This window comes from Molossus molossus, unplaced genomic scaffold, assembly GCF_014108415.1.
Source record: "Molossus molossus isolate mMolMol1 unplaced genomic scaffold, mMolMol1.p scaffold_m16_p_4, whole genome shotgun sequence".
NCBI classification, from domain to species: domain Eukaryota; kingdom Metazoa; phylum Chordata; class Mammalia; order Chiroptera; family Molossidae; genus Molossus; species Molossus molossus.
In genome coordinates, this window is record NW_023425377.1 from 19,520,494 (window position 1) to 19,534,143 (window position 13,650).

The following is a 13,650-nucleotide window of genomic DNA, read 5'->3' on the forward strand; positions in this document are numbered from 1 at the left end:
CCTGCCATTGGCTCCAGGGAGAGGTTGACATCAAAGCCGTGGCCTTATATAAGCCAGACCCTGAAGGGGAGGCCGCAGAAGGGTTAAACAGGTCTCTCGACGTTGGGATTGGTATCTTCAGTATCCTTGGTATCGGTATTCTCACCCGCGCCCGCGACAGAAAGCGACAGAAAGCGGCAGCCTGCGCGTCTCTTCTTTAGCCGTGTACGGGACTCTCCCCAACGCCCGCGCCCACCGGAGCGCCACCGCACAGCCCGCGGGTGGCCCCGGTAACCTCGGGGGTGCATGGGGCAGCACTAAGTGGGCTGGCGGTGCAGGCCAGGTGCCGCTCCAACATGAACCTCGTGGGCAGCTACGCACACCATCACCACCACCACCACCCGCACCCCGCGCACCCCGTGCTCCATGAGCCCTTCCTCTTCAGCCCGGCCTCGCGCTGTCACCAGGAGCGGCCCTACTTCCAGAGCTGGCTACTGAGTCCCCCTGACGCTGCTCCGGACTTCTCCGCCGGCGGGCCACCACCCACAGCAGCAGTGGCCTCTGCTGCTTACGTTCCCGACGCTAGGTCCGTCCAGAGCCCGGGGAGCCTGGAGGCCCTCAGCAGCCGCCTGGGCCGGCGGAAAGGCTCGGGACCCAAGAAGGAGCGGAAGCGCACAGAGAGCATTAACAGCGCGTTTGCGGAGCTGCGCGAGTGCATTCCCAACGTGCCGGCCGACACCAAGCTCTCCAAGATCAAGACTCTGCGCCTGGCCACCAGCTACATCGCCTATCTGATGGATGTGCTGGCCAAGGATGCACAGGCCGGCGACCCCGAGGCCTTCAAGGCCGAAATCAAGAAGGTGGATGGCGGTCGCGAGAGCAAGCGGAAAAGAGAGCTGGTAAGTTCGGGGACCTGTATGCTCCAGCCTGGGGTGCGAGCGCTCAATGGAAGGAGTCTGCGTTTGTGTGCGAGATTTTGAGAGGCTGCGGGGAGTTCTGAGATGGTCGAAATGTGGGATCGTGTGCGTGAGGGAGAAAGATTAATATGTGAACTTAATTTGCAAGGAGGGACATTGTTTGTAAGGCTGTGAATGAAGACAGAATCTTAACTTTTTTGGCGGGGGTCATGGAGTTCCTTTTAAGAATCCATTGGAAGCTTGAGACCCTGAGAAAATGCACACATCATATATGTCGCTTCCAATTTTGAGGGGTCCTTAGCCATCGCTGGGTTCTCCTGGAAGTCAGTTTAAGAATGCTGGAGGAGTTCATTACTTGAATGTGCCTGAGTGTGAATTTATGCTTATGGGTTTAGTTACTATTTTCAAAGGGCCTTTGCTGGAGAGGCCAGTCTATTTCCGTCTTCATACAGATAGGGAAATTGAGGCCCTGAATGGGATGGGGGTGAAGGCCACCTACCCGAGGAGTCAGAGGTGCAGCTGGGGTAAAACAAATCAGATCTTGTACTCTCATCTCAGTCCAGAGCGCCACTCGCATGGTCTACTTCCAATGGCGACCTTGATGATGGTTTGGTATGTGAACACCAACAAGCGGGGAGCTCCAGTCTCACTAACTTCTTTTAGCTTCAGAGATCACAGTCTCTACTCGGCCTTTCTCGACCCTCTCCAGTGAGGGCGACACTTTCTGAAGCCCAGTTCTGCTGGCCCAGGGCTGTGGAACCTCAAAGGGCAGAGATTTCCAGGCTAGAGAACGAGTTTCTCCAGGTTGGTACACCGGGGCGCGCTGCCCGCGGAAGCTGACTAGAGATCCCCGCGCATTTGGTCTGACTCGCGAGGGCTGCGGTCAGCTACGGAAAGCTCACCTGGGGAGACTAGGGAAGACAGCCGGGCATGGAGTCTCTAAGTGCCGCCCTGGGCTAAAAGAGATGCAGGCTCGGCGACGCCTGGTGGAAGTAGTTATTGGGCGTATTCTCACCTTCTACACGTCGGCGCCTCCTTCAAGTAGCACCACTCGGTTTCTGCCCGAGAGCGGGGAAGGGGTGATAGTAGGCCAGGCCGACTGCCCGTAGCCTAGCCGTCCGAGGCTTCCCACCGCCGGCGGGTGGGGATCCAATCCAGTATCCAAGCTCAGGCGCCAAGCCAGGCTGGAAAGCCTGTGGGATGTGTGGGGAGAGCAGGTCTGCGAGCGGGGGCGTAAAACCGTTGATTCCCAGCCCCACCATTCCAACCCCTGCAGTCTGTCTTGGGCGCCATCCCGCCAAACGTAGTCGCATCAATTTCACTAGACGAAGAAAATTCTCATTATGGAACCTCCAGCAGCCGCCCATCCCATCCCATCCCGCCCCACCTCCCCACCCCCACCGTAACTCGGCATATAAAGGCAAATTTTATGAGCCTGTTTGCCTATTTCGCAAGCAGAAATCCGTCACTTATTTAAAGGCTCCCAGTTACTGCTCCCAACACCTTTTCCCCTCACCCCACTCTATGCTTGGGAGACTGGAGCAGAAAAATTTAAACCTCTCTCTCTCTCTCTCTCTCTCTTTCTCGCCTCTTTTCTTGTGTGTGTTCTCTGGCAGCAGCAGCACGAAGGCTTTCCTCCTGCCCTGGGCCCAGGCGAGAAGAGGATTAAAGGGCGCACAGGCTGGCCACAGCAAGTCTGGGCGCTGGAGTTAAACCAGTGAGCCGAGGCCCCGCCGAGGACCCTGCCACCGCGGCCGACCCCGGAGGCCTGGGAGGAGAGGAAGGAGGCGGCGGCGGCGGCGAGTGTCAGGCTCTGGGTGCCAGGGGCTTAAGGGGCGCATCCTGCCGACGCTCTGCTGCGTGCTGGCAAGTCGCTGGCTGCAACAACACACTTGGATCGCACGTGCAATGTCATTTGAAATTGTTTTTAATACATTAAGAGAAAGAGAAATATATATATCCACCCCCCACCCCCACCCCCACAACCGAGAGGGCGGCTCTTGGCGGCAGTAAACCGGAGGGAGGGACTGAGACGCACCCTTCCAACCCTTCTGCGGCGAATTTGGAACGCCCAGGGCCTTCCCCACTATGCTACCTGGCTCTTTCTAGTCCCCTTTCTGCTTCCAATCAAAACCCTCCAGTGCTCAATTCCCTAATTAAAATGCAATAAGAGGAATCAGTAGTTTACTGCCAAGGACAGAGAACCAGATCAGGAAGATGGAGGGTTGCTTTTGTTGTTGATCTTTCTCAAACAGTGGTGTTTTTATTTCTATTTTGTCGCTGCACTTCCTACTTAGCTCCAAGGGAAACACTTTCTCCCTTCTTTCTTTCCTTTCTTTTCTCCTTCCTTTCTTCCTGTCCTCCTCCTCTTTTTCCTTTTCTTTCTCTCCCTCCCTCCCTTTGTAAATAAAAGCTTTTCCCTATGTTGAAAAGTTTTTATGTATTTAAACTACCTATGGTGCCTGCTGCGCTCAGGTGTTTGTTTATTTCCCCATCCCCACCCTTTTTCTACCTCAAATCTGTATGACCACTCACTGCCCCCTCCCTTTGCCAAAGCAGTATCTATGCTCTTGATTAATAAACCATTTTCCAAAATCGGAGGAAGCCTGTGTGATGTCTTGGTGGGTATCCCTGGCTTCATTGTTTCTGCTAAGTGGAGAGCCTCCTGTTCCTACTTTCTTTCCATAAATGCCAAACCAAACTACAAGTCAGGTCAAGGGGAGGGGGCAGGTAAAGGACTTATTCCTAGAATGAAGACAAAGTTCTCCTTGGAACACAACTGTGGGACAGGATAACTTAATGAACCCACTAGAAAGGAGTTAGACCCAGATTGTCGGGCTAGGATTAGGTGGGTCGGCATCTTGGCTAGTCTAACACCGGGTTAGTGTGCACACTTGGTGTCTGCAGAAAGTGGTCTGTCTGCTGGGGTTATCAGGAAAGGGGCATCACTAGAGGGAAGTGAAGCTGGGAAGAGGGGATGCGCTCAAGGGATGCATGAACATAGGAAATGATGAGCACATAGTTGTGCGCACCTAATGGTGCAGGAACTCGCAGGGAAACCAGCGCCTGCGCCGAGGCCAAAGAGGGTCTGCTTAGGGTCTCCTTAGCACAGTTCGCAACACACACTCAGGAATGGACAGGTCATTGCAGCTATGATTTCATGCGTAAGTAAAATGAGCTTGTGAATGCTTATGGTTAAATGGAGACATTTAGGTTTCTCTCCAGCAACAATGCACTCAACAAGTAATTGTGAGAATATATGGATTTGTGCAAAGGGATGGGGGTATGTGCGTGCTACTTCGGCCACTTGTGCAGGAGAGCCGTTTTTTGCGCTCCCATGGCGCACCGGTGGCTGGGCGAGGGGGGTGAATAAAAGCGGGTGCATTCTCCAAGTAGTGGCTCCTGCTGGGCTAAACTGGGACTGGCAAATGAAGGCGGTTATGCGTCCCTGAATAATAGAGTACAACTAGTTCTGCTTGCGTGCAACTGTGTACTAGGCACTAGGCTAAGTGCTTTTATGCCTCTGAACAGCTCCCACGATTGCCGGAGGGTCGCATGGTCTGCTGTGCTTGCACAGGTCTCCAGTGCTGCCTCCGGGGGAGGTGCGCGGGTCCCTCGGCGTTTTCTAGCTCCACGCCGAGCTGGGGCCCTGGCTTGGGACAGAGAAAGGAGACCCCCGGCGGCTCAGGGGCCAGGCGTGTCCAGGCGCCTCATCCTGGCATCGGGGTGAATATAGGCCCCCATTAGTTGAGGCTGTAAACACCGTGGCAGGGGCCGAGCGGCCACGCGGGCCTTTCCGGACACGAAGGAGTTAATAAAAGGTGTTTTATGGACGTGAGGAAACGGTGGGGGAGGTGTGAGCTTCTCTCCACTCCTACCCCCCTACTTTTTTCTTTTTTCCCTCTCGCCACCCGCCTCCAGATCAAACAGGCCGGTGATTTAACTAGGGCAACACCTCGCGGTAATGAGCCGTCCTGGCACACCCCTCCCCCGGCCTCAGTTCCCGGCCCCAGGCCCCAAGGTCCCTCGGGCAGGAGCAGAAAAGAAAAATCGAGGTTTTTTTTTTCTTTTTCTTTTTCTTTCTAAGAGCTGGAAAGCCCCTTGGAAATCTTGGTACGCACAGGGACACTGAGAGAGCAAGCCAATCTATCGATGGACGAGCCCCAGCATGGAGGGAGCCTTGCTGGGATTCGAACCCAGGACTCCAGTTTAGTTTACAGACCATCCTGTCCAAACGCTGAGCGCCGCTCTGGGCACTATTTTTAGCACCCGAAGTATCCTAGGCACGGGAAGAATGCGCACGGGTCGCTTTCTTGTATCCCCAGCAAGTGAAAGGAGAGAGGGTACGGAGGGGTACCGCCTTCGCAGCCAGAGCCACGTTTGGCCTAACCAGGGCTGCTCAGAAAACCCCACCAGGCCGGGCCCAGACACCCATCGAGCGGGTGGCGCCTCCAATTCAGCCCCAGCCACCTCTGTCCCAATCTCAGACCTAGGACCTGCGAGCAGAGCCTGGCCGTGCCCGTTGAGGGGTCACCGGGAAGTTCTCCCACTTTCCCCAAGCCTCATTCCAGGGCTTAGGGTGTCCAGGCCACACTTCCAGCCCCCATTTCCGGGCTGGAAAAGCTGGACCCCCGGAGAGAAACCGAGTAGCCCCAGGTTCCACAAACCGGTCTGCCCCGGGTCTCCAGCTCTGCTGGGGCTCGGCCATCTCTTCTCCTCCGCACCAGCTTTCAGCCCTCAACCCTCTTGAGTCCTCCCCTCCTGTGAAATGGTTTTAGAGCCTGGCGTTTACTTTCTTATTCTCTCCCAGGGCTCAACGCGGTTTGTTAGAAACCTGCCTCAACCCGGCTGTGGCAGAAGCAGTGTCGTTATTATTATTTTTAAGGGCATCACCTTAAAAAAGTCTAGGGTGACAAAACAGAATGGTCACGAACTTAAAAGTAAATTCCAGAAATTTCTCATAAGGAACCACTCATTGGTGTTACAAACCTTCAACTACAGAACTAGTCTAGTAAGGAGTGAAAAATAGGCAAGGACCCAGATGTGCTATAATTACAGAATTATAACTGGTTAAAGAAATCCATCAGTACAGTGGGTTGGTTACTACTGAGCCACTAGGCAAAAAAATAGTGAGAGCTGACATGGAGACTGTTCATGATGTATTAAATGGAGGAAAAAAAACCCTCCCAGGTTACTGAAGACAATCCATTCTGACCTGCTTTATGTGAAAATAAATGAAAGAATAAATAAATATCATTCATTGAGAAAAAGTTGAAGACTATACATGGACACATTTACACCTCTACTCTGAGTTGAGGGAATAAGGATAAATTTGACTTTTCCTACCGCTTAACTATTTTTTATACATTTTTTCACAATAAATAACTATTAGTTCTACAATAAAAAAGTAAACTGCAATTTCCTTCCAATGTCTCCAATGGCCAGTGTACTCTCAGTACACTGTTTGGTCAATACACATGAATCGAGTACCCACTTAATTTATATTCACAGTGCCTCGCTGTGGGTATAAATATAACGAGCAAAAAAGAATCCATAGTATCACCACCAATTAACATACAATAGAAGAATTGATTATTCCTTCTACACAGTAAATATAATCTTTTTTCTCACATTAAAACCCTATTAATGCATGAAATAATAACAGCTAAAATTTGCTAAGGAAATTATGTAAGCCCTTGGCATGAATTATTTCATTTAAGCCTAATGAGGATTGGATGAGGTTAATACTGAGGCAGCTGAGGCTCAGAGAGGTGAAGGGCTTTGTTCAAGGTCACTTAGAGGTAAAGGCTGGTAGAGCTTGGATCAAAGGGCGGGTCTTGCTGTCTTCAGAGATCTGGCTTTCCCTACATTTCAGAGCACCTCCAGGATGTGTGTGTGTGTGTGCAAATACAGCCTCTTAATCTGATCTTCCTTGGTAAAGTAAGGTAGAGAAAGAAACAAGGGGTTTTGTGAAGGGGTCTGGGATTCTAACTCCAGCCTTCACTTGGAACCCTCTTCCTGTGTCCCCACTCAGAGCGGATCCATCTCTACAATGAGGAAGGGGCTGAGCTCCTTGACCTCTAGGTTCTTTCCTGGCTGTAACACTGACTTGAGGAATTGACTTTCTGCTGGTGAAAAGCTCAGCATGTTATTCTTTGCGCCAGCCGCTGATGTTTGTATAGCTCATTCACCTTTCCTTGGTACTTTCACTTCTCTAAGTGTATTTTTCTCCCCAGAAACTAGAAGGAAGTGGGGCAGGGATTATAGGTCCTCATGAACAGAAGGAGAAAGGCAGACCCAGCGAGGTGAAGTGACCGGCTCAGGGTCACATAGTCAGTCGAGGGATTAGAAGGCAGCCTGCAGACTCAGGGCTTTCTTGGAAAGGCTATGGATCCTTTCTCTTCATGCAACAGCGGTTAAGCTTATGGTCTTGCTAAATCCTCATAAAAGAAACGAAACTAAGAAATCAGCCAATCTCATTTTTAAATGAAAAGTGACTGGGAAGAAAAAATATGCAGGCTCTAAAGTGTTTGAAACCAGTCTCCTGATTTAAACCAAATTTGTTTGAAAAAAAATTTTTTTTTAGCTGAGAGAGTTTTTACAGCTGAGCTCTCCCAAACCCATAAAAAACAAGGTTTATATGGGAAATAGTGAAAGACTCTTAACTATAATACACAGCGTCTAATGTAAGCAGACATAGACACTATATAAAGCTCCTACAAATGTTATTAAAACAAACAGAAATACACATTTATCCCCACAGAATGGACAACGGAAGGCATCGGACTTGCGAGTTCCAGAAGTCTCATGTTCACTGAAATGGTCAAAGCCCCCATAACACTGAGACTTCAAAGATCCTTACTCACCATCCAAACATTTCCCTTATTTTACAGAAGGGGAAACTGAGGTCCCTAAAAAAGATGGCCTTGCCCAAGGTTACATGGGGAGCTGTATTCTTCGTTTCCCTCTGTGTACTTCATACCTTTGACTTCTAGGGCAGGATAAAGAACAGTACAGTGGCCAAGAGACCCCACACAAGTTACTGAGCCTCAATTTTCTCATCTACAAAATGGGAGAGATCATTGCCTCTAACTCCTGGGGTTTGTGAGGACTGAATGAGATAAGGTACGCAAAGTACTCAGCATGTTGTCCACTGCAATTTTTATTACTCTATTCAATCCTCACAGTAACCTTGGGAGGTATTAAGGACTTATTTCAGTTTGTTCGTTTGCTTGTTTTAGAAAGTAAGTATATCTGACGGCCAGAAGGTTGCAGTGACTTGCCCAAGGGCATGAAGCCAGTGAGTGGCTTCCTGGTTCAAAACCCTTACATTCCAAATCATTCACTTAAACTGAGGGGCCGGCAGGCAGTAGCAGTTGAATTTCTGAAACCATATAAGGCAGCACTATACAGTAGAAATATAATGTACGCCACAAATACAAGGTATGTATGCAGTTACAAACTTTTTAGTGGCCACATTAAAAAAGTAAAGAGAAACAGATGAAATTAACTGTAATAATATATTTTATGATATTATTTATATTATATGTCTAAAATATAATTTCAACATGTAGTCAATATAAATTTATTAATGAGATAGTTCACATTTTGTTATACTAAGCCTTCAGAATCAGGGGGCGGGGTGTTTTATACTTAAAGCACATCTCGGTTTGGACCGCATTGCAAGCATTCAATAGCCACATGTGGCTAATGGCTGCCATATTGAACGATGCAGGTCTTAAGGCTCATGAAGCAAGAATATTAAACACATAGCTTTAGTTAATCATATCAATAAAGAGCCACCATTTACTAAACACTTACTGTGTTCAGGCAGCAGTGCTCAATATATATGGGCTCACTGATCCCTCCTAATAACCACCGAGGGTAATTTATTCATAGTCACATAACTATTAAGCAGCTGGGCTGGCATGGAGACCCAGACCCATCTGTCTCCCAAACCTGGCATTTTAGTTGCTGAGTTCCATGACTTCCAGAGACATCTGGGGACTGTAGTTGTGCTGTGAAATGTGGGGGGTCCTTTGGAGGTTCCACAGCCAAGTCTACCATGAGTGGGATGACCTCGAGCCAGTTTTCTAATCTCTAGGATGGGCTAACAATACCTTTCCTCAACCCACAGAACTCTTGTCAGGCTAAAATGGGAAACAGTTTCTGAAAGTGTTCTGAAACATAGAGAATATAACATAAGAGAAGGGGCCAAGGTCGACAGGGAGGTCTAGGCTAACACCCAGATGAGCTGTGTGGCATTGGGAAGGTTTATTAACCTTTCTGAACCCCCGAGCCCTCATGTGTAAAATGGAAAGCAGAATAGCTCACAGACATGTGAAGATCCAAAAGCTCTAAGCCTGGACCAGAATAGACAGTGGTAAACGTGAATTATTATTACTGCTTCTGTTGTAGTTTGGGGCTAGGCTGCAGAGTCTGATTTGGAGGCAAAAGGGAATAGCAGGTAAGGGGAAGGGAACATGGCCTTCCTCAACGCCCAGCTCTTGCCTCAGGGTAGTATTCTGGCAGTCCAGTGGTAGGGTGTGGGACATGTTCATGGGAGTGTGAGAACAGTTAGTGTGGTGGAAAAAGCACTAGACCCAGAGGTCAAGAGAAGGGGGTTCCGCCTGCTGTGTGACCTTGAGTATTTCCTTGCCCATACCAGACATGGGTGTTTTCTATAAAACGAGAAGGTAGGACCTTAGAGATCTAAGTCCCTTTCTGCTTTGACTGTTTATATTTTTACAATAGTATTTAGTATTTAGTAAACAGTGTGTGGTGAATAGTATTTACAACATTGCATCTATGAGAGGGACAGAAAATGCCCCTGAACCTTCCCTTGTTGCCTGGGGCTACCACTAAGAGGAGGTCGCCACCTAGTGGCCACACTCCCATCTCTGTGTTCTGTGTAGAGAAACCAGAGAGGACTCCAGACTCCCCCTAAGCAGTGACTCTAGAGCCCCAGGGCACACTTTTTCTAACTTCCTTTGGCAGATCTGAGAAAAAAGAGGGGATCCAGAAAGTTCGCAGAGACAGGAGTCCTGGGCAGGAGGTTAACTCCCGAGGGACGTTGGGGTTTTATAATCCAAGATCTCTGAAGCTTTCTTCCCTAAAGGCACCTTGGAGCAGGGGTCTGTGTTTTCCTATTACATAAAGTCTAAAAGGCATCACACATTTTCTTCTGTTTCTTCGAAAGGAAGCCGCCGAATAAAACACAATCTTCTCATGGTAACTAAAAATGCTTTTGCCACTATTGCAGTAAGCTAATGGCATGCAGAGGGCTGTTCCCTCCTGCACCGAATACCTAAGACTGCTGGCATCCTGAGTTCTGATAGCTTTTACTACCCTGCCATTTCCCCCGTACTGTCATTATTCTACTTCTGTCTGTGGTAGAGGTTGCACGGTACACAGAGGAGTCAGACTGGCATGGGTTCCAATTCTGGCTCACCATAAGACCCTCAGTAAGTCATCTATCTCTGAAAATTAGAGACAGCACAAGAGAAGGGGCCAGGGTCTACAGGGAGGTCTGAAGGTTTGTGTGAAGATGACTGCCAGAAACAGTAACAGAATAGAAAAAATATTCTAGCAGAGTGTCAAGCACCTAGTAGGTATTTAACAAACAATAGCTATTATTTCTGTAGGTATGTCATCCTGACCACTTTTTCACATTCAGCTTTGGAAATATTCCTAGAGCGAAACATGAATAGAATGCATTTGAAAATGGTATTAGAAACCAGAAATAAAACACCCTTACCGTTGAAGATGGTGGAGCCTCCTTGGAACTGTTAAAATTGGCTCAGCCAAGTTCAACCTCCTCTGGTTGAGATAAACCCTATTGGCAGACTGGGGTCTTGTCAGTAACTTCTTCCCTCAGTCCTCATTCTCTGGGCTTCGCTAAACTTCCTTAGAGACAGTTCCACTTTCGGGTTGTTGCATGTTGACATGGCTGAGTCTGACCCCTGCCCAGCTGACTGCACCCCTGAAGCCCGGTCCACTCCTGCATGAGGGCATCTCCTAAGCAGGAGCCCCAGAGGAGTCGGCTTGGGCACAGGAGTCCTCCCACGGCTCACTTAGCAGAGTCCAAGCTTGCTGGTGGCCCGAAGCCCTCAGGAAGTGTCCTGAGCCACCTTACCTTAATTAAGCTCATTACATTTGCTAAGCCTCATTGGTTCTGTAAGACAGCAAGGGCCCATTACGCACGCGTGCACGCAGCCACGCAGGCACGCAGGCACGGCTCCTCCGCCGGGCTCCTCTTGCAGAGCCCAGGATTTTCAGCCGTGTGAGCAGTGCTCTCCACGGCTGTCTGGGTATTAACGCCTCTGAGATTTCCGGCTCCTGGAGGACAGAATACATTCGAGATTCCCTCAGGCAGTCGGCACACAGCAGACACTCATTTTCTTAACCACATTTCTTTGTTTGGTTTGGTTTTTAATTATTGTAGGTTTGGTGACTCCCAAGTTCAAGCTTCTCACTCTGGCATCCGAGGCTCTCTTCTCTGGACGGGACTTCTCACCCTAACTTTCCCTGTCCGTAAGGGGCCTGCTTAGGAGCCTCTTCTTCCGGAAGGTCCCTTGGTTTTCAGAAAGCTTTTGTTTCCTTTTCTTTTTTCCTATTTTACCCATACTCGGAATCCTGTAGATACAGATATAGTATGGCTATACTCGGAATTGGTAAGTAGATGCTTTGATATGCCTACAGATATGGCCATTGTCGCAAATACACACACAGTATGTACGTATACAATAACCGCATATGTACATTGTATTTACTCATTCATATAATTTGTATACATCTATAGTATGTATATCTAGTATTTCTAAACTGAGACACATGTCATTAAATATTATTTTACAATTTTGACATATATACTTATATATTTATGTATTTATAGTAATATATAGTTTATATATAATAGTTATTATAAGTATATAATATGATCTTTTTAAAACCAGTTCCCTATTATTTGCATTTGGGTGGTTTCCAGTTCTTCCCTGTTCTAAATACTACTCCTATGAGAAATTAGTTTATCCAATTAGTAGGCAACAGGGCAGAGTGGATTCTGGGGTCAGATAGACCAGTTTTTGACTCTCATCCCCACGATTTTCTGGTGACCTTGGACAAGCCATTTCACCTTCTAAACTTCTGTTCCCGTGTCTATAATATAGAGAGAATAATCGTATTCAGAGGGTCCTGAGGTATGTGAAGTGCTTAACACTGGACCTACCACATAGTAAGTGCTCAGTGAAAAAACAGCGCCCATCTGGGAGGCAGAAGATGAGGATTTGCTTTGTCTCCTCCACTCACAGTGTGACCTGTATACCACTATCCCTATTTCGTCATGTGTGACAACACCCATGGAGATAGTGGGCGATGGCCCTTTACAGCAATGAAGTGCTGCCCAAGTTTAAGATTGTATTATTGTTGTTTTTTACTTCTCATACTGTTTTCTACAGATTTTAGGAATATGTAACAAACTATGCAAACGAAGAGTACATGTTTTGAAGGCACTGAAGAAAATTGCCTTGCTATTTTATAGATTTGGTGAAAAAGGCTCAGGCCCATTATAAACAATTTAGGCAATACAAAGAAAGCACAGAGGAGAAAGTAAAACTCTAAACCCCACCAACCAGGACTAACCATGGTTGGCATGTTGGTTGTGGCCTTCTCTTATTTGCTACCCTTATGGTGCCCAGGGCAGAGCAGGGCAGGCTTCAGCTGTTTCATAAATGTTTGTTGACTTCAACCAGATTGACTTGTTAACAGCGGCATGCTCCAGCTCTGTCCCTCTCGGCCAACCTCTGACAGTTTCATTAACCCCATTAAATCATGCAGGTGCCTTTACACCTCCTGGGCTTGTTAATCTCTGTTCAGCTCTGGTAAGTTAAAACCTGGCTGGGAAGTTGGATGTACCTTGTTAACCTCCATTAAACCCTATTAAATTTCCTAACTATAGTCTTAGTGGCTTCTAGGAGTCCCTCATTAAAGTTTAGTAAATCCATTTGATGGGGACAAGGGTAACTGTGGGGGCTGCACTGCTTCAAAGCGTGACATTGCTGCATTATTTGATGGTGGGGTTGACAAGTGTCCCAATCCTGGGAGTGCCTCTCATTGTTACTTGGGCAAGTTCCTCAGCTTCTCTGCATTTACACCTCTGTGAACTGGAGTTAATAACAGTTCCTACTTTATATGATAATAGTGAGATCAAATGAATCAATGCTAACTGTAAAACTAGTAACATACTGCACTTACAGATATTATTATTTCTGGATAGGAAAGATAACTTATAAACTAAAACACTGCTCTGTAAATGGAAGATTCAATTCAGACATTAAATGTGTCCCCTACATGCCAGGCTTTGTGCTAAAACTGTGGGTGATCTTCACTCTGATTTCGTGCAGACTGAAGGTCATCCATTTGGATGATTCATCTTAGTTGTGTCTTTGTGGCGGTGTGTGTTACTCTGTTTGCTCAGGCTCCGACACTTCTGAGCTGTTTGAGGTTGAACACAGCTACTTTCTCTCTGGGTCTTAGGGGGTTGGACTCAGTGCTTTTTAAACCTGGATGTGCATACAAGTCTCCCCGACTTTGTAAAAATAGTTTCCTGAGCCCCACTTGAGGAGATTCTCATTTAGTAGGTCTCACTGGGAACCTTTAACCAGAATCCAGATGAGGTTGAAATTGCTGGATTGGGAAACCTCTGGATCTGATTAGTGCTTCTCCACTCCTTGGGCTTGAGTCTAACCTGGGGAAA

General features: G+C 47.8%; 1 protein-coding gene across 1 annotated transcript; it reads left to right on the forward strand.

Annotated features, from left to right (window-relative positions):
• Nucleotides 1–335: 335 nt before the first annotated feature.
• On the forward strand, nt 336–2,617 carry HAND1 (heart and neural crest derivatives expressed 1). Its single transcript, XM_036241786.1, has 2 exons — nt 336–878; nt 2,513–2,617. Exons 1-2 carry the CDS (start codon nt 336–338, stop codon nt 2,615–2,617), a joined length of 648 nt encoding a protein of 215 aa, XP_036097679.1.
• The last annotated feature ends 11,033 nt before the right edge of the window (nt 2,618–13,650 follow it).

Excerpts from the sequence above, each read along its gene's own strand:
- HAND1 (XM_036241786.1), top strand. The coding sequence starts at position 336 with ATGAACCTCGTGGGCAGCTACGCACACCATCACCACCACCACCACCCG. Across the intron at positions 879-2,512 it reads GCAAGCGGAAAAGAGAGCTG|CAGCAGCACGAAGGCTTTCC; the intron begins GTAAGTTCGGGG and ends GTTCTCTGGCAG.